The sequence below is a fragment of the Vidua chalybeata genome, chromosome Z (genome assembly GCF_026979565.1).
Source record: "Vidua chalybeata isolate OUT-0048 chromosome Z, bVidCha1 merged haplotype, whole genome shotgun sequence".
Classification (NCBI taxonomy): domain Eukaryota; kingdom Metazoa; phylum Chordata; class Aves; order Passeriformes; family Viduidae; genus Vidua; species Vidua chalybeata.
Window position 1 is genome coordinate 66,813,694 of NC_071570.1, and position 19,549 is coordinate 66,833,242.

General features: G+C 50.2%; 1 protein-coding gene across 1 annotated transcript; it reads left to right on the forward strand.

The window, feature by feature from the left end:
* Positions 1–12,817: 12,817 nt before the first annotated feature.
* LOC128782287 (uncharacterized) lies at positions 12,818–17,500 on the forward strand. Its single transcript, XM_053932544.1, has 6 exons — positions 12,818–13,787; positions 14,043–14,230; positions 14,379–14,499; positions 15,098–15,699; positions 16,045–16,162; positions 16,538–17,500. The coding sequence occupies exons 1-4, from the start codon at positions 12,818–12,820 to the stop codon at positions 15,106–15,108; spliced, it is 1,290 nt and encodes a 429-aa protein (XP_053788519.1). The 3' UTR covers positions 15,109–15,699; positions 16,045–16,162; positions 16,538–17,500.
* Positions 17,501–19,549: the final 2,049 nt, after the last annotated feature.

Consider the following 19,549-nt stretch of genomic DNA (forward strand, 5'->3'; position numbering starts at 1 on the left):
ATGGCAGGAACTCTCAGCAGCCCAGGTTCCCCTTGGAAAGGCAGGATGCAGTGTTCCTTCTCACTTTTCAGGATTCCTCATAATTTACAAGGCTTTACTCATATATTCTGAATGTTTTCACCAAGATAATTAATAGTGTCAGAGCCTGTGATGAACTCCTTTTACTTTGTATCTGGTATTTCCTGCAGGGAGGGGATGGAGGAAGGCAGGAGATTCCATGCTTCAGGGAAGGGACACCCATGAGACAAACCTCTGAGAGGTGCACCTTCCACACAAATTAAGTTTACAGGGAAAACACTACACCCTAGGAAGAAATGTCACAAATCAACTTCCTGTTTTGATTTTAGGAACAGGCTTCAAATGCTCCAAGCACATGGAGCACTGAGACTCTAAGCCACACCACATCCCTGCCAAAATTCCCAGAAGTCATGACAAAATGGCTGCAGAAATAATGCAGCATCCTGGCCCTCCTGTTGTGCCAGGAATAAGCTACTGAGGATAGAGCCAAAGGGACAAAAGTTGTTCTAGCTGAGCATATTTTGAAAGGAGAGGAAGGAAGAGACCAAGTGTCTCTACTGTAGAAATTTAAAGCTTGTGAGAAATGTTTCCAAGAACTGGACAAAGGATGGGAGAGCAGACAGTACCAGAGGCAGGAGAACCAGAAAAATAAACCAAAGAACAGCTTTAATAAGAATTTGTACATAACAAGGTTAATCTTCATGGTAAAGCTGCAGCAAAGGAACCACTAAAAGTCCTTTTCTGAGAAGGACAAGGGAAACGTCCCCGTACTGACTCAGTGTTCCCTTTGCTTCCCAGCTGTGCCATCTGCTGTCCCTGTCCAGGAGAGCTGCTCTGCACAGGAGGAAGAGACCAAGGGAGAGGCTTTGAAGATGGGGCAGCTGAGATCCCTCTGCTTGGAATTCTATTTAAAGATGTCTGGACTTGCATGTAGACAGGGATTATTATATGGACATGTACATATGTAGGCTTTGATTTACATAGGAATATTTCTGTATGTATGTTGTTATATTTATGGATGTATGCTATGTATATATGTATGCATATATATAGATATATGTTTGTAATTACATAGATGTGTGTATATGTATCTAAGTATACGTGTATGTTGTAATAACTATGTTTAGTTCTATTTCCTAGGTTTACAGTTGTGTGGGTATCTATTTGTATTTATACAGTGTCGGTATATGGCTCTTTAAATATGTATATTGATATTTGTATTGACAGATATTTCTATTTTTATATGTATATTGATCTCTTTTTGTCTGTTTAATGACATTTACATATGTATTGAGATGTACAGCTGTATATTTGTATTGATGCAGTTGGGTGGATATTTAGATTGGTGATATTTGTATATTTGTAGATAGGTTTGGTTAATATATCTACTTATATATTGTATGTAATATGTAATGTTTAATCTATATTTACATCTATAGTTTGTTACAGTTATGTAGGTATTTATATTTAAACATGTATGGAGGGTGTAGTTGTATAATTCTATCTATTGAATTTTTAGTGTAGGGCTATTTAGAGAGGGAATGCATATTTTTGTATTTCTATATGGGCTGTACACTTGTAATAATATGTAATAAATTAAGTTGTTACACACTTACTTGATCTTTGTGTATAGTGAGCTGTTGTAGAGGTTGGCAATAAATTAAGTTTTGTTAACTCAAGTTGGTATTTGTATATTTTTACCTAGACTGGTTGTAATAATCTAATAAATTCCTGGTTTTAACCTTAATTGAGATTTGTATAGGTCTGTTTTGCCAGTGCAGGTGTAGCAATTTCTAATCAATTATGTTTGTCAACTGCAATGGGTGTTTTGTGATTTGTGCTACCCAAAGCCATAAGCAGATGTAAATGCTGGAGGATTTTGGCCATGAAAATCTCCGGCCGTGCCCAGGACTTGCACTCGGGCTGGGCAAGGGAAGCGCAGATTTGGAATGGCAGCAGAGCTACACGTTGGCTCAGAACTCGCTGCAAAGGCCTGCTGAGGAAACGCCGGGACTCCACTGAGTGCAAAACTCCTGCTCTGTGGATATGCAGATAATTCAGTCCATGTTTGGTTCTTTACATACACACACACACAGACATACGTAGGCAGCACTTAGTAACCTGTAGCATACTCGATTGTGGGAACTGAAATGGATATTTCTCCACTTACAAGGATCAGCAGAGTAGTGCCATTCTGTAGGTGATATTGGTCACTGTGTCTAAGCAGCATAGTTGTAGCAATCTGTAATAAGTTTCCCTTTTCAACTGATGTTGGCTTTGGGGCACTTCTCATTTCCATGATTGTGGCAAGCACATTTCTCTCTCTCTCAGGATTTTTTATTGAGGTGCACAGAGAGAAATGAAAGAGAAAACAATTTCTATTTCTGCTCCTTGTTTTTCTCTTGTGGAATGTATTTGGAGAATTGTTTACCCGGAGTGAGCGCTTGGTTGGATCATGGTGGATTGTTTGGGCCTGATGGCCAATCAGATCCACCTGTGTCTGGGCTCTGGAGAACAGGGTCACGAGTTGTGAGTTAGTTAGATATGATAGTTAGAGAAAGTAGCATGTAGTATTTAGTATCCTCTTTTATATAGCATATTAATGTATTATAACATAATTATAATAAAGAAATCATTCAGCCTTCTGAAATGGAGTTAGACATCATCATTCTTCCCATTGGGTTCGCCGACATCTACAACACATGATCAGTGACCAAATCAATATTTGTTCCTATTTCTTCACTGATCCTGAAGCTTTGACGAGTGTATGACAGGCTGTGGCACCCAATTCCTCAGAGGTCTGTCCAGCTGTGGGTAATGGAACCTGTCTTGTCTGTGAAACATCCGTCTGAGGTTATTTGTCTGAGAGTTGTGGTCCATCTCTAGAACCCCCTCAGGCCGCATGCTGGCTGGGGAGGGAGGGGAAAAATGTAAGGGGATTATGGCATTTATTCTCTTTTAACACATATTTGCACTAAGCTGTAGTCTAAACTCAGTAAGGAAAGGGATGTATTTTCCTTAGCGGTGCAGGGTTTTCTGCCACGGGTTCCTGGACACAGCTCTGTGTCTCGAGCGCGTGGGCTGGCCAGCTGCTGTTACCGTGCGCTAGGGATCCGGTAAAGAAGTAAGGAATTTGTCCATTTACTCTGTGCTTGGCAGGAACGGTTAATTGGTCACGTGGCGCGGTTCGATGGAAAGACGCAACCGCTCCCAGCACTCGCATGGGAGAAAATGGCGCCTGGGTGCCGGCGGGCTAGGGTTTTATGGAGGGGCGGGGCGAGAGGATCCACGGCCTGCCGGCCAATAGGGGCGGCTGCCGTGGCGGTGACGCCAGCAACAGCGACAAATCAAGATGGGGCTGGGGCGGTTCCTGGGTCCCAGGGCTAGTAGGGATGCAGGATCAGGGAGATTGGCGGGGAACTCTCTGGCAAGGATGGGGAGTGTCCACCTGAGTGATTGGGGTAAGCTCCAATAGCACGCAGCTAGGAGCAAACAACCGCAGGGAGGGGAAACCCGGGGGGTGTGCGGGATTACAGAACTTGACCTATCTAACATAAATAATAAACATTAATCTAAACCTGAACCCCAGGATGCAACATCTCCCCGTTTAATAAAATATAAAAAGAAAGCAGTGGTGTTGATTCAGTCTCTCGCGCGGTGGCCTCTTCTCCCAGCTTCTGCTGCTGCAACTGTGGTGACTGCTATGCAGGTGGACAGGGCCTGGAGATGGTGCTGAGGCTGGTTCTTTTCAGGGTGTTCGGGGATAGGGAAACCAGGGAAACAACTTTATTATATACACAGGAACTGTGGGTATAACTGGGCTGAGGTAGCTGTAAGGGAAGAATATATTGGTTAGGGAGAGGTAGAACCTTTTCCTTCCTTGCAGCGTCTGCGATTGGATGCAACCCCTAGGTTGGTGGGATCACAGGTTGCATCCACTGGCACCATATCACCCTGACTCACTGACTGCTCTGCTGTGTAGGGTTTAACATGCCTCCTGGGGATCCACCTGGCTCCTGAAGGCATGGACACACAGGCGTATCCCCGTCCCCAAGTCAAAAGTGGAAATGGACCCTGGATTTCTTTAGAGTCCGGATCCCTTACTAACACTGGAGGCCGCTCCTCTGGCTGGAGCTCCTGATGTTGTTTGAAATGTCTCAGGGCTGGTGGTTCTGGTCTGTCAAAAGAACAGTTCAGGAAATTGATGGTAAACAATGCCTTGCAGAGCCTCTCGTGCAGTGACAGCACTCACACATCCTTTCACTGTTTTTGAAGGACTTGCTTTAGTGTCTGGTGGATTCTCTCTATTATGGCCTGGCCGGTGGGGGAGTGGGGAATCCCGGTCTTATGTTGAACCCCCCAATCTTGCAGGAAGCTGCAGAACACCTTGGAAGTATAGGCTGGACCATTGTCTGTTTTAATCGTGGCTGGGACCCCTAAGGTGGCAAAGGCCTGGACAAGATGTTTCCTGACGGCTGTGGCCCTTTCCCCTATGTGTGCTGAAGCAAAAACTGCCCCCGAGAATGTGTCCACAGTTACATGGACATTCTTGAGCTTACCGAACTCAGGGACCTTGGTGACATCCATTTGCCACACCTCACAACTGCGGAGACCCCTGAGATTTACACCTGCTCCCAGTGTTGGTAAGGCTGCCTCCTGACAGTTGGGGCATGAGGCCACAATTTCCCTGGCTTGGTCACACTGCAGATTTAACTGGCGTACCAGCCCCAGGGCATTCTGATGGAACTGCTGATGGCTCAGCCTGGCCTGCTCGACTATGCTCGGCTGGCCTCCTAGTTGTACAGGGGCTGCCAGGGCGTCTGCTCTGCGGTTTCCCTCGGCAATAAAGCCTGGGAGATCTGTGTGTGATCTCACATGTACCACATAAAAGGGATGCTCACGGTTAGAAACCAGGTGTACTAATTTTGAGAGCAACCCGAAGATGACCTGATTTGGCACCTCTTTTACAACTGCATGTTCAGCTCTAGACACTGCTCCAGCTACATATGCCGAATCTGTTACCAAATTAAACCATTGTTCAAACCTCTCAAAAGCTGTCACTACAGCATCCAACTCAGCCACCTGTGGGGAACCTTCTACTACCTTAAGATCTGATTCCCACACCTGAGTCTCTGGGTCCCTCCAAGTCACCACCGACTTGTGGGACTTCCCTGACCCATCCGTGAATACTGTTAGTGCTCGGAGGGGTTTTTTGCTCTGTAATTCTTTAGGCAACAATTTGAATTCGGTATTGAACAAATAGTGGCCAGGATGTCCGATCTTAATTTGGCCTGAGAAGCTGTCTAGAGCGAACTGTAAATCCTCATTCTGCCTTAGCAGGTGTTCAAAAGCCTCCTTGGTCATCCTCCCCATGGATGTTTTGATGGGGAGATGGATGCATGTAAAGCCACAGCCAGCTAGTACTTGCAGACGAGCCCTGGCCCATATTATGAGCTGCGCCATCAGCTCTTGTGGTCTGGTGATACTCTTGGACTGCCTGTGGCCAAGGAACACCCGCTCTATTATTAAGAGGGGGTCCCATTGACCCTTGTCCCACTGAAATATCACACCATACAAATGGGGCAACTCACCCAAGACAATGAATCGGAAAGGCAGCCCAGGTTGGCAACGGTGGGCCTGCCTGCTCGTGATGGCTTTCTGGACCTTCTCGAGCGCTGCTCTGGCCTCTCGGGTCAGGACTCTCAGGGAACCTAAACCCTCATCCCCCTCCCTTTCTGCTAACAAATCAAAGAGGGGGGATAGTTCCCCTGTAGTGAGTGCCAGCCATGGCCTGATCCAATTTAATGACCCGCAAAGGCGCTGGAGATCATTCAGCGTCTTGGGGTTATCATTTATCTGTATCTGTTGGGGCCTGATCATCCGGTTGTTAATTTCCAGGCCCAGATACTTTCAGGATGGCAGCAACTGTACCTTTTCATTCTGTAACTCAAATCCAGCCACCAACAAGGCCCTAACAGTGTCCTCCAGCGCTACTTGCAGGATCTCGCTGTCAGGGGCACAAATCAGCACATCATCCATGTAATGATAGAAAATACAGGATGTCCACTTGGCACGCGTTGGGGATAGAACCCTGGTGACATACCAATGGCATATAGTAGGGGAACATTTGAAACCCTGTGGTAGTACCGTCCAGTGGTAGCACTTCACTGGGGCTTCTCTGTTGATGGAAGGCACAGAGAATGCGAAACGGGGAGCATCATCCGGATGGAGTGGGATTTGAAAGAAACAGTCTTTAATGTCAATCACAGCCAAATTGTAACTCTGGGGCAGCATTGATGGAGATGGCATACCCAGTTGGAGAGAGCCCATATCTTGCACTGCCTCATTAATTTTTCTCAAATCGTGGAGGAGCCACCACCTGTCTCTCCCTGGTTTTTTAATTACAAACACAGGAGAGTTCCAGGGGCTGTTTGTTTCTACAACGTGTCCTTTTGCTAACTCCTCGTTAACCAATTTTGTGAGCGCCTGCAGCTTTTGCTTACTCAGCGGCCACTGCTTCACCCAGATGGGCTTATCTGTGAGCCATGTTACTTTCTGTGTGGGGCGCTCTTCAGTGGCCGCACCTAAAAATGCTGGGGGACTGGAAATTCCAATTTGGTTCCCCACTGCGACATGGCATCCCTCCCCCATAATGTAAATTTGCAGTTGATCACGAACGGATGCACTGAGGCCAGCAGCCCATTCGGACCCTTAATTTGGACAATGTTTTTAGATTGTCTTGCCAGCTGTGGCCCACCTAGTCCTAAGACTGGTGTGGCCACGCTTTGCAGCTCCCAGTGTGACGGCCACTTGTGTGGTGGGATGACCGTCACATCTGCCTCTGTGTCCAACATCCCCTGTAGATGTACAGATCACATTTGAGTTTGCACCATATGAGGGGTTTTTCCTCTCCCAACTTCCCAGCATAAAACACTGAGAGTTCCAGGTCATTGCACAGAGCACGAGGAATGGGAATTGCCTGTGCAATTACCTGGCCCTTAGGCAGGAAGAGGTGGGGGTGGACACAGCGTGCCGTGAGATAGAAGAGCCTTGGATTGAGGGTGGATATTACCGGAGGAACCTCTATCTCTAGCGGAGTGATCTTTGTGTCCCCGACAACGAGGTACCTGCAGTTTAAGAGATCTTCCTTTTTCCTGGTCTCACAGCGGCATATGTGCGATAGAAGCTCTGCATCTGCTATGAGAAACTGCCAGTCCTGGGAACGGAAATGAACAGAGTTAGTGAGTCGGAGTCGATAAGGCTCCCGGTTGTCCATAGTTGAGAGGCAGCCGCTTACTGATGGTGCTAGATGGTGCATTGTGGCTCTTCTTGCAGCACCACGACTTGCCTCATTTTTGTCTGAACTCGCAACAAGTGCGCGTTCATGGGTCAGTTTTTTTGGACCGTGGGGTTCCCATCCCCCCTCCCCCCTCCCGCAGCCCTGGGCGGTACAGTCCCTAGAAGAGGGCATTGAGCCTGGAAGTGTCCCTCCTGATAGCAATGGTAACACTGGCATGTGGATGGAAGTCGCTTCAGTGCTGGGTTCCTCGAAGGAGCAGCAGCCGAGGCGACTTGCTTGTCTTTCTTCTTTGGGGCTCCTCCTCATCCATTAGGCGCGCCTTCAGCGTGCATTCCTCGCTGATCTGGCTGAGGGCTGGCGCTGGTGAGGCCAGCATTGACATGATGACTCTTTTGCACATGGCGTTGGCATTCATATGCACCACTTCTAGGACCATTCCTTCCCGGCGTTCAGGTACCTCTATGCATCTCTCCACAGCTGCCCAGATCCAATCTACAAAATCTAACATAGGCTCCCCCACGGCTTGCTTGACTGCTGTGTAGGGTATCCCCGGATCCCTGGCGGGCATGCCCAGGAATGCACACTCCGCTGCACTCCTGGACATGTCCAACACAGCTGTGGGAATTCCCCAAGCTTGCAGTCGCCCCTCACTCCATTCTCCATTGCCCACAAGATGGTCTAGGGTGATTTGTTCTTCCATGAAATCCAGGCCATAAGGCCCCTCGTGGATTTCAGGAAGCAGGTCTGCTGCTAGCCTTTTCCACCTCCTCTCCCACAGGTCATATTCAGATGGGAGAAGCAGGCAGTTAAATAGAAGCTTAAGGTCAGCCGGCACTATAGTTCTAGATGTTAAAGTGGCTTTTAGAATCCCTTTTAAAAAGGGACTCTTTCTGCCAAATTTTTGCAATGTTTTGCAGACCTCTTTGACTGAATCATAGGAGAGCGTTGTCCACGTAGGGTTTTCCCCTCCCCTGGTGAAGGGACTGGAGTGTGGATCAACTGCTTAATCTCATGGACCGGGCTCCGTTGCACCCCCCTCCCCCCCGTCCCCCCTCTCCCCCTACCCTGGGTCTCTGAGGAGCGGGAGGACGCGGGGGCAGAGCGCAAGGGAGAGGACAGACAGGGCAAGGAGAATCCTCCTCCTCGGAAGAGGGTGTAAGGGAGGAACAGGGATGGAGTAACATAAACTGGGCCAATGAGGGAAAAGAGAAGGAGTGGTTTACAGAGGGAACCATTAGGAACAACGAGAACAGGGAACTTTCCAGAACTTGGGGAGATGACAACCACAAACTGACAGGTGATGGGCATGTGCTCATTTGCACTGGGGTGCAGAGGACTCTGGGGAAAGGCCTTATGCTAAACGACTGTAGGTTCCCATGGCATTCCCACACTGTCTTCCCCATGGGCACATCCCACAGAAAGTCTTGTATTTTATTTCCTCATGAGGCCCCTTGGTCTGTGATTAGAATTACTGATAGCCAAAAGGGTCAGTGGTAGATTCCTCCTTGCTCTTTTGGTGTTACTTGCTTGGTTCTTTTCAAAATTATCTTATCATACAAGACGTTCTAGCCATTTTTAGAAGTACTTCCAATCAACATTAGCTATTTCACTACTTGTCAGTTAGTTACAACAATAAAGGCATTAGTTCTTATTTCACAGCTACAATTACTTCTGCAAAAGTTATAATACACATTACATAGCCTCTCTTTTAATATTTTGTGAAAGCATAAACTATAATATATATCACACTAAAATATACAATCTACACAAGGATTAGGGTATTAACCATAAAAGGCTGACAAATTACACTGTATCAAAAGCAGTTAAAAAGAGATTACAAGTTGTACTATATCAAAATAATTTACTAAAGCAAATAATAGCGAAAGCAAATAATTGCATAAATTATTCATAACAATCAGTTAACAAATGGTTTCTGAATATGGGATTGCGAAGGCAGTGGACTTGCATGGGGGAACTCGTTTTACAGGGGGATCCTTCAAGGGATTATGGCTGCTTTGAGGTTTCAGTGGGACCTCCATACCCCCTGGCACCCTGAGAATTCAGGTCAAGTAGAAAGGATGAATGGAGGAATAAACACCCTTTGAAGCTGGTGACAGAAACGAAGATGCCATGGGTACAGCTTTTGCTTTAGCTTTGGCAAGAATGAGAGCCAAAGCCATGGGAATATTCAATTACTTCCCTTTGAATTGTTTGAGGTTCTTACCTTGTTCATTTTCAAGGTGGCAGAGAGGAGAAGATCTATATTTAAACCAGTATGTGACCAGTATGCCATGTCTTGTGAAATCTCTTTGACAGGAAGCCCAGTTAGCACAGTCGCTGCCTTTGGACTTTGCTGTTCATAACATCCAACTGGGATTTCAGGGAGAGAAGCCAGGAGACCTGAACACAGATGGACCCATCACACTCGAGTCAAGGTCTTGAAAGGCCCAAAGATTTGGGCATCTCAGCTGGAACAAAAGCAAGGGAGACCTCGACTATCAGTAGCCATGGACAAGGACTTCTAGTGACTAATGGGTTAATATGAACTGTAATTATCTACTTTATTATCTGTATTTACTTGCCATATCTGATGCAGGGACGAGACATGGAAAAGTTGGCAGAGGGTGTTTCAAATGGTCCATGTTGTGAAAAAGGGTTAATAATAGCTAGGGTTTGTGAAGAAAAATTGAGAAGTAAAAAGAGGAGGTGTAGCAGTCAGAGGCCCTGCAAGGCCTCCATGGCGGTCACTAGCCTAAGATAAGAAATGCAGTCATGATGAGTGGACCAGAGCTGCCCCTCTTCTGCACATCAGACCCCTGTTATCTCTCTGTAAGGCTGTAGGTCGTATTCTCCTTGACCCCAGCCACTGAACAAATCCCGATCTCCCAATAGCCCATTTAAACCCATACCTTTGCCCTGTTCAGCAGAAGAGCTGTCACTGGAACCCTTTGCAGAAGCTGCCAATAAAGACATCTCCGCAGAACTCCACACAGCCTTCACCTCTCTCCATCCCTACATCTGCTGAGGCACTTTGCGAGCACAGAGCTGAAAGCACTAAGAGCTGAAATCACTCCACAAGTGCTCGCTAAAGTAGCCAGCGGCTCGGAGCTAGCCAGGGGCCCAGACAGGCTGTGCCTCATCAGCACAGTGCTATCCGGGACACCTACGGCGGCTGCTGCCCCGGGGGCCAGACGGACCCCCGGGACTCCAAACCGCAATAAGGAGGGATTAAGAGGAAAGGTGTGTGCTAACATCTTTACTAATAATTGAATGGTTGATATTGATTACAAATAATTGAATGGTAGAGACATTAATAGGGTCTTAATGTCTCTACTGACTTTGGGCAGCAGGTTTGTTGCAGAGCTCAGACAGTTTGGCTCCTGAGATAGACAAGTGGGTCTGCACGTGCCTGAGCTTCGGAACTTTGGGGTAGAACAGGAGGTTCGAGGGTGGATATGCGGTAGGCGATTCGGGATGGCTGTACCGCAGGCAAAGAGGAAAGGCAGAGGAAAACATGCAGCCTGGAGTTTAGGATAAAAGGAGGCTGCGCCCTCCGAAACCCCGAGAGAGAAAACCCCACAGTTGTGTGCCCCGGTTGACTTTTCTCCCTTTATTCGAATAAAGTTGAAGGGACTCATCTGTCGCCTTTTCAGACGTAAACCCTAGCGTTTGTGGATTTTCCTGACACCAGGAAAGCATGGAGTTTCCCCCTCTGGAGACATCCCAAACTCACCTGGCTGTGTTCCTCTGTCACTTGCTCCAAGGGTCTCTGCCTTGCCTGAGGGTGATCTTGTTATGAACAAGTTCATAAGTTAATGTGGTTAGAGCTGTTAATGCACTTAAAGTTGTAATAAGCTAACTATGTTGATAACTGTTAAACCCTTGTTGTACCCCCACTGTTAACTCCCTTACATGCACCCTGATTGTACCCCCCCCTTACCTGTACCCTTACTGAATCCCTCGGGTATTGCCTCTGCTGCGCCCCAAAATGGCAGCTGGAAACACTCCCGGGAATATGCAAATTAAGAAAAGCTCTAGAAAATCCAATGAAAGACCCTAGAAACGACGAGCCAGCTCAAAATTTGAAGAACTAAGTGACTGGACCTACTGGCAGGAAGTCCCTCTACTCCACCAACATGGTTTTAAAGGTCACCATCACCTGTAGAACTGGACTAGAATGAGGACCCTAGCCAATGAGCCAGAAGACATTTTCTTAGATATGCCCATGAGGATGGAAGCCCCAGTTCCGCTGTGAAGCAGAACTGATCACCTCCTCCTTTGTGTCGCCAAAGGGAGCAGCGGCGGAGTGTGCAACCCCTCGGGCCCCCACCCAGAGCTGATCGCTCAATAAGGGCATTAAAAAGGAGCTGGTATCCTGGCCCATTTATTACAATCTCAACCTGACCGATCCTGTGATTCAGCTTCCCACACACACCAGCTGCTCCCACACCTCCTCCACTCTCCCACATCCCACAGGGGTCCTGCCGCTAAACCCGGCATCTTCCCACAGCCCCAGCCGGACATGCTGCGGGCCCATCCCTCCCTCTGCGGGTGTGCGCTGCCTCCAGCCCCCAGCTGCCTCCATCCTCCACACAGCCACCTCCCGGCTCTCCCTGGCCCTGGCCTTCCCCACAGACCCACCACCGCCCTGTCCGGCCGCCCTTTCGCCCTCACCCATCAGTGGGGGCAAAGCCGGCACCAGCACTCCCACCAAAGATGGCGGCGTGGGCAGAGCTGCCCTCACCCACACACAGCCCCGGCGGAGCAGCCGCCTCCCTGCCCGCCGCTGGAGCCGTGTCTCAGCCAGACGGGGCAGGAAGGGTGTCGGAGATGCTGAATGTGGGCAAAAAGTTCTGTGCCAGACATGGTGTGGCAGCAGGGTCGGGCAGTGATGGTCCCCCTGCATTAGGCACTGGAGAGGCCACACCTCTAGTGCTGTGTTCAGTTCTGGGCCCCTCAGTTCAGGAAGGACACTGAGGAGCTGGAGTGTGTCCAAAAGAATGTCTTCAAGTCTCTTCATCACTTCCCCTTCGCCCATTTGACCTGTCTGCTTGGAAGTGAGGAACTCTGAAACCCCTACCAAATAGGGAAGCTATTTAGACTAAGACCTTTTTCCTGACTTCGGCTATGCAGAAATGAGAGTGATTTTGTTTTCACTGGACAAAGAGCAAGAGCTTCCGATGGGATTTCTCAATTTGGACCTTTCTGAAAGCTCCTGCGCTTGCCTTGGCGGTTTGGGGCTGTACTGCAAAGCAAAGGCGGTAGGATGACTGCAGCCAGGGAAAGAGAGGGTTTGCACCTGGCCCTGCCGTGCCGACCCCGGCCAGCCTCGGCAGCCGCCCGGCCCACGCCGTGCCCGCAGCCCCGGCTCTGCCGCGCTCGTCCCTGCCAAGTCCGGCGCAGCGCCCCCCTCAGGCCGCGCGCCGCCGGCGCAGCCGCGGCCGTTGCGCTCCGGCCGTTGCGCTCCGGCCGTTGTGGCACCAGTCGGCGATCAGCGCCATGGCAGAGCTGCCGCTGCCCGCTGGGCTCAGCGCCAGCACCTTCCCCGCCAAGCTGTGGCGCCTGGTGAACAGCCCCCGCGTCCACTCCGTGCGCTGGGACAGCCGGGCCCGGGGACTGCTCATCGACCGCTCCCTTTTCGAGCGGGAGCTGCTCAGCCCGGGCGACGCCCAGGGGCCGGCCCCGCACACCTTCAGGGCCACGCAGTTCCGCAGCTTCGTGCGCCAGCTCTACCGCTACGGCTTCCACAAGGTGCCGGGCTGGGTTGGCTCGGCTGCGCCGGGCGATGCCGGGACCTGGCTCCACTACAGCAACCCCTGCTTTCGCCGCGACCGCCCCGACCTCCTGCTCCGCATCAGGCGCCGGAGTGCGGCCAACAGGCGGCGGCCGGCGGCGGGGCAGGAGGGCCGCAGGCGCCCGCCCTGCGGCTCCCAGCAGCTCCCCGGGGCGCGGCCGCTGCCGGACGGGCGGGACGGGCGCAGTCGCTTCCAGCCGCTCTCCAGGGAGCGGCCGCCGCTGCCGCCCGGGCGCCCGCCCAGCGGCTTCCTCCTGCTGCACAGGGAACGGACGCTGCCGGACGGGCGGGAGCTGCGCAGTCCCCGGCCCGGCCGCTTCCAGCAGCCCCCCGGGGAGCGGCCGCTGCTCGCCCGGCGCCCGCCCTGCAGCTTCCACCTGCTGCACAGGGACCGGCCGGTGCCGGCCCGGCGGGAGGGGCCGAGCCGCTTCCGGGAGCTCTATGGGGAGCAGCCGCTGCCCGCCGAGCGGGAGGTGCTACGGGTCCCGCCCTGCGAGTTGCTCGCTTTCCACGGGGAGCCGCTGCTGCCGCTCGGGCGGGAGGGGCCCCGCAGCCGCTTCCAGGAGCTCTGCGGGGGGCAGCTGCCTCCGATCGACCGGGAGGTGCTCAGGATCCCGCCCTGCAGCTTCCAGCATCTCCACAGGGAGCAGCAGCCCCCAGCCTACGACCCACGAGGTAGGAAAAGAGTTGTAGCCTTTGGAAAATCCAAAAGGTCATGAGAAGTGACCGTTTGAAGTATTTTTCCACAAGGCTCTGTCATTCTCGGCCCGAAATTGTCAAGCCTATTAAGAAGGGGCACCTAGAAAGCCAAAAGATTCTCTGCCTGCTTTTCCTGCATGCTTTCTGTGATGTTTGATCCAAGGCAGCAACAGAGATCTGTGTCCCAGAGCCACGTTGTGGAGCGTGACCAATGTGTTTGGATTCTTGCAGCCACCTCAGACACTTCAGCCCCCAGCGCTCCATCTAGCAGTGCAGGCTGTGCAGCATCGATGGCCTCCAGCTCAGCCTGGAATGCACCTGAGGAAAAGGAATGGCCACCAGTGGATCTTGGCTTTGCTGTAGAGCAAATGATCCAGGAGATCAGGAGATCCCTGCCTGAAAGGTCTCCCTCTGCTCAGGTAACCTATTGGAGGGGAATGGAAGAGGCTGGGCTGAGAGCTTTTGAACGTTGTTACATGGAGAAGGAGAGTAACTGTATCCTTGATGTGATTCCAACAAAATACTGAATGATCTTTAGTTTTCTTTTTTTTCTCTTGTTCTTTCAAGGGCAATATTAATGTTGCCCCTGAGTCTTCAGGAGGGGAGCCTGTGAACCGGGCTGCAGCAGAGGAAACTTCATCAGGCACGGAGAGCTGCGGGAACAGTTCCCCAGAGCCCGAGGAGCTTGGTAAGGACAAAGCCCCCATTGGTTTAGAGAGGTGTGAGACGGCTGCTCTGAGCCTGCCTCTGGCAGGAAGGGAGATGAGAAGAGTTGAGTTCTTGTCTGCAGGGTTGGTGCTTCCTGGTGCCTTTAGTTCAAAGGCACATGAACAACCTCCCTGAGCTCTGCCCTCCATGCTTCTCCAGAGGCTCTGACACGGAGTCCTCTGCTGTGGCAAGAGAGCAGGGAATAAACCTGACCTTGTGGGGGTTGTGCCACCAAGCTGGGTGTCCCAGTTTGGTTCATAACTCAGCCCCCAGCAGCCTTCAGCCATTTCAGTGAGCGCTGTGGTCTCTCTGTCACTGGGACTGTCTGTGTTTCAAGCTCTCGTGGGTGCCATTTGCACTGTGGGTGCTGAGACTTTATCAGGATACTTAAATACTTTACACAGCTCAGTTTTGAACACTTGGAAGGATCCCTGTTCTTTAAAGAGCAGGCTTCAAATTGCCAAGCGAGAGTCTGCCTTTCAGGCCGTCTTTTAAAGTCCCTGATAGAAGGACAATTGGCGCTCAAGGGACACTTGCACAAGGGCCAGTATTGACTCAGTGTTCCCTTTGCTTCCCAGATCCTGTGTGATCAGCTTCTCCAGGAGGGCTGCCCTGTGTGGCAGGAAGAGACAGAGGGAGAGCCTGTGACCACTGGGCAGGTGGAATTCCTCTATCTCTAGTTATATTTATAGATGTATATAGTTATATTTATTGATCTATGTAGTTGTGTTTATAGATTTATGTAGTTATATTTATCTATCTATATAGACAGAGATTTGTATAGTTAATTTATTTTTAGTTTTAGGTGTATATATTTATATTTTTAGATGTGCAGTTATAGTTATAGATGTCCATAGTTGCATTTATACATGTGTATAATTACATTTACATATATATAGTTACATTTATAGATAGGCATATTTATATTGATATATGGGGGTTTAGTTACATAGATTGATATCTGTATAGGTATAGGGCTGTTTTTAACCTCTTCCCCTGCTCTGCTTCCTCCCTCACCTCTTGCTTTTCCCCCTGTGCCCCCTCTGTCCCCTCTCCCTGTGCTGGGTCCGAGCTGGCGGCCGGGCCGGGCGGAGCAGCAGTTCCAGCCCCGGGTGTCCCTGGAGCGGTGGGAGCTGCCGGTGGCCCCAGGCACTGTCCCCTGAGGAGCTGCTGCAGGACGGTGAGACTGAGGGGGCTGAGGGGGCGGTGACGCTGAAGGGACGGTGACCCTGAGGTGCTGCTGGGGCTGAGGGGTGTGGGACAGCCCAGGGTGATGGTGGCGCTGAGGTGACAGGGAAGCGGCCCAGGCCGAGGGGGTGGCGGGTCTAGGGGAACGGGATGGGTCAGAAGGGACTGATGGGGTGAGAGGACTGTGAGGGGCTGAAGAAACTGAAGGGGCTGGGGGTTTGCCGAGAGCATGGCGGGGCTGAGGGGATGGAGGGGCCAGCAGGGAGCACAGAGGGCTCCGGGACTGCAGCTCTGCCAGGCCTTGGAACCAATTCCAGGGCCTCCGCTTTTGCCACAGCTGCAGTGAAGACCTAGAGGACAGCTGGAGACTGACGGGAGCCAGCAGGGAGAAGCTGAAGGCCAGCAGCAAGAGCAGGGAACGGGGACCTGCTGCTGCCACGCTGGAGAGAGCCCGGGTGAGGCCACAGGGCCGGGGAGGCAGGGTGGGGCTGAGGGTGGCGTGGGCTGTGGCCGTGGGCGCTGCCCGGCGGGGCAGGAGCGGGCCCTGCCCGTGCTGGGGCTGCTCAGCGCAGCTGCCCCGGCCGGCACAGGGGCTGTCCTTGGGCAAGGCGGCTGTGCCGGCAGGGCCCGGGAGCCGTGCCGGCTGTGCCGGGCTGCCGGGGCTGCGGGACGGTCCCGCCGCGGCCGCGCTCCCGCAGCCTGGCCCGCTCGGCTGCTTTTTCTTTCTAACCCTCTGGGGAGGCTCCGAGATCTTCTCTTCCCTGATGCAAGTGCAGCTGCTGCCAAGGGAAACGTCCCCGTACTGACTCAGTGTTCCCTTTGCTTCCCAGCTGTGCCATCTGCTGTCCCTGTCCAGGAGAGCTGCTCTGCACAGGAGGAAGAGACCGAGGGAGAGGCTTTGAAGATGGGGCAGCTGAGATCCCTCTGCTTGCAGTTCTGTTTAAAGATGTCTGGACTTGCATGTAGACAGGGATTATTATATGGACATGTACATATGTAGGCTTTGATTTGCATAGGAATATTTCTGTATGTATGTTGTTATATTTATGGATGTCTGCTATGTATATATGTATGCATATATATAGATATATGTTTGTAATTACATATACGTGTGTATATGCATCTAAGTATACGTGTATGTTGTAATAACTATGTTTAGTTCTATTTCCTAGGTTTACAGTTGTGTGGGTATCTATTTTTATTTATACAGTGTCGGTATATGGCTCTTTAAATATGTATATTGATATTTGTATTGACAGATATTTCTATTTTTATATTTTTATATGTATATTGATCTATTTTTGTCTGTTTAATGACATTTACATATGTATCGAGATGTACAGCTGTATATTTGTATTGATGCAGTTGGGTGGATATTTAGATTGGTGATATTTGTATATTTGTAGATAGGTTTGGTTAATATATCTACTTATATTTAAATATTGTATGTAATATGTAATGTTTAATCTATATTTACGTCTATAGTTTGTTACAGTTATGTAGGTATTTATATTTAAACATGTATGGAGGGTGTAGTTGTATAATTCTATCTATTGAATTTTTAGTGTAGGGCTATTTAGAGAGGGAATGCATATTTTTGTATTTCTATATGGGCTGTACACTTGTAATAATATGTAATAAATTAAGTTGTTACACACTTACTTGATCTTTGTGTATAGTGAGCTGTTGTAGAGGTTGGCAATAAATTAAGTTTTGTTAACTCAAGTTGGTATTTGTATATTTTTACCAAGACTGGTTGTAATAATCTAATAAATTCCTGTTTTTAACCTTAACAGAGATTTGTACAGTTCTGTATTGTCAGTGCAGGTGTAGCAATTTCTAATCAATTATGTTTGTCAACTGCAATGGGTGTTTTGTGATTTGTGCTACCCAAAGCCATGAGCAGATGTAAATGCTGGAGGATTTTGGCCATGAAAATCTCCGGCCGTGCCCAGGACTTGCACTCGGGCTGGGCAAGGGAAGCGCAGATTTGGGATGGCAGCAGAGCTACACGTTGGCTCAGAACTCGCTGCAAAGGCCTGCTGAGGAAACGCCGGGACTCCACTGAGTGCAAAACTCCTGCTCTGTGGATATGCAGATAATTCAGTCCATGTTTGGTTCTTTACATACACACACACACAGATATATGTAGGCAGCACTTAGTAACCTGTAGCATACTCGATTGTGGGAACTGAAATGGATATTTCTCCACTTACAAGGATCAGCAGAGTAGTGCCATTCTGTAGGTGATATTGGTCACTGTGTCTAAGCAGCACAGTTGTAGCAATCTGTAATAAGTTTCCCTTTTCAACTGATGTTGGCTTTGGGGCACTTCTCATTTCCATGATCAGTGACCAAATCAATATTTGTTCCTATTTCTTCACTGATCCTGAAGCCTTGATGAGTGTATGACAGGCTGCGGCACCCAATTCCTCAGAGGTCTGTCCAGCTGTGGGTAATGGAACCTGTCTTGTCTGTGAAACATCCATCTGAGGTTATTTGTCTGAGAGTTGTGGTCCATCTCTAGAACCCCCTCAGGCCGCATGCTGGCTGGGGAGGGAGGGGAAAAATGTAAGGGGATTATGGCATTTATTCTCTTTTAACACATATTTGCACTAAGCTGTAGTCTAAACTCAGTAAGGAAAGGGATGTATTTTCCTTAGCCGTGCAGTGTGGGATAAAAGGTGTAGGAATTGCCACAAACCAAGCTGCAGGAGCAGTTTGTTATTGGTCTGAACAGGACATGGTGTACAGGTAAGCACCACAATCTTAATGATTCACCTCTTAGATAAAACCACAATGGTTCACCGTGTAAAACTGTCTGTGGATAGAAATAACAAATGTCCCTGGGCTGGGGCAGAAGCCTGGGAGTCAAACTCCTGGAAAACCAGACCTGGCAAAGCCAGCCCAAGGCGCAGGCACACATTTGGCTCAAGGCAAGAGGGAGCTTGTACTGCCAGCACGGGAAGGGACTCCAGGCAGAGGAGCTGGCCAACAGCAGGGAGCAGCTCCTGCTGTCACTGCGAGGGAAGGACTCACAGGACGCAGGAGGAGCAGTCACATCGCGGATGGACAGCGGAGCCGCTCCTGAGCCTCCAGTGTGACTCCTCCTGGTGTTGCAGTCACAGTGCAATCACCTGTCCTGCAGTGCCGCGTCCCATCCCAGCTTTGCAAGAGCAGATCCCTTGCCAGCCCCAGCTAGCTCTTTTCGGGGCGATAAGGCAGCGAGAGGCCCTCCCTGCTGAACCCAGCTGGGCTTTAGAGAGTGCCTTCATGGGTCCGAGGACACTGCTGATCCCACCGGCAAGGAAGGAGGCGACACTCTTCTGGGGGTAGGTCCAAGATTTATTGTGACTCCGAGGACAGCCCCAGAGCCCAACAGCACTCAAAGAGGTCCCAGAAGAGAGTGAGCTCTGGGCCTCGAGCACGCCCTGATATAGGGTGGGCGGAAACCCGATCAGCCAGTGGGAGAAGACATGGGCGTGGCCCTCCGAGGGAAGGACACCTGGGGTATCCACTTAGGAGGGAGGAGGGGAGGGACCCCAGGCCATTGTCCAGTCACCCAGCGACCCCGGCAGAAGCTTCCAGACAGAGGGGAAGGATGGACAAGTCACCTGGGAGGGGTCAGGGGCCTGAGTCAGGGTTTTTGGGATTGATGGACACACAGGTGCTGATGGGAAAACCCGGGATGAACCAAAAAGGCACAAGGGCGGTACAGAGGGATAAACCATCTTGAACATACATACAGTGGAACCAAAAAACACAACTCCACAGGAGGTCATATCATGCACATGCTGATGTCCACCTTGTGTTGTGTTAATTTAGAATCTTTGAGCCAGTTC

Excerpts from the sequence above, each read along its gene's own strand:
- LOC128782287 (XM_053932544.1), top strand. The coding sequence starts at position 12,818 with ATGGCAGAGCTGCCGCTGCCCGCTGGGCTCAGCGCCAGCACCTTCCCC. Across the intron at positions 13,788-14,042 it reads CCCAGCCTACGACCCACGAG|CCACCTCAGACACTTCAGCC; the intron begins GTAGGAAAAGAG and ends GGATTCTTGCAG. Across the intron at positions 14,231-14,378 it reads AAAGGTCTCCCTCTGCTCAG|GGCAATATTAATGTTGCCCC; the intron begins GTAACCTATTGG and ends TGTTCTTTCAAG.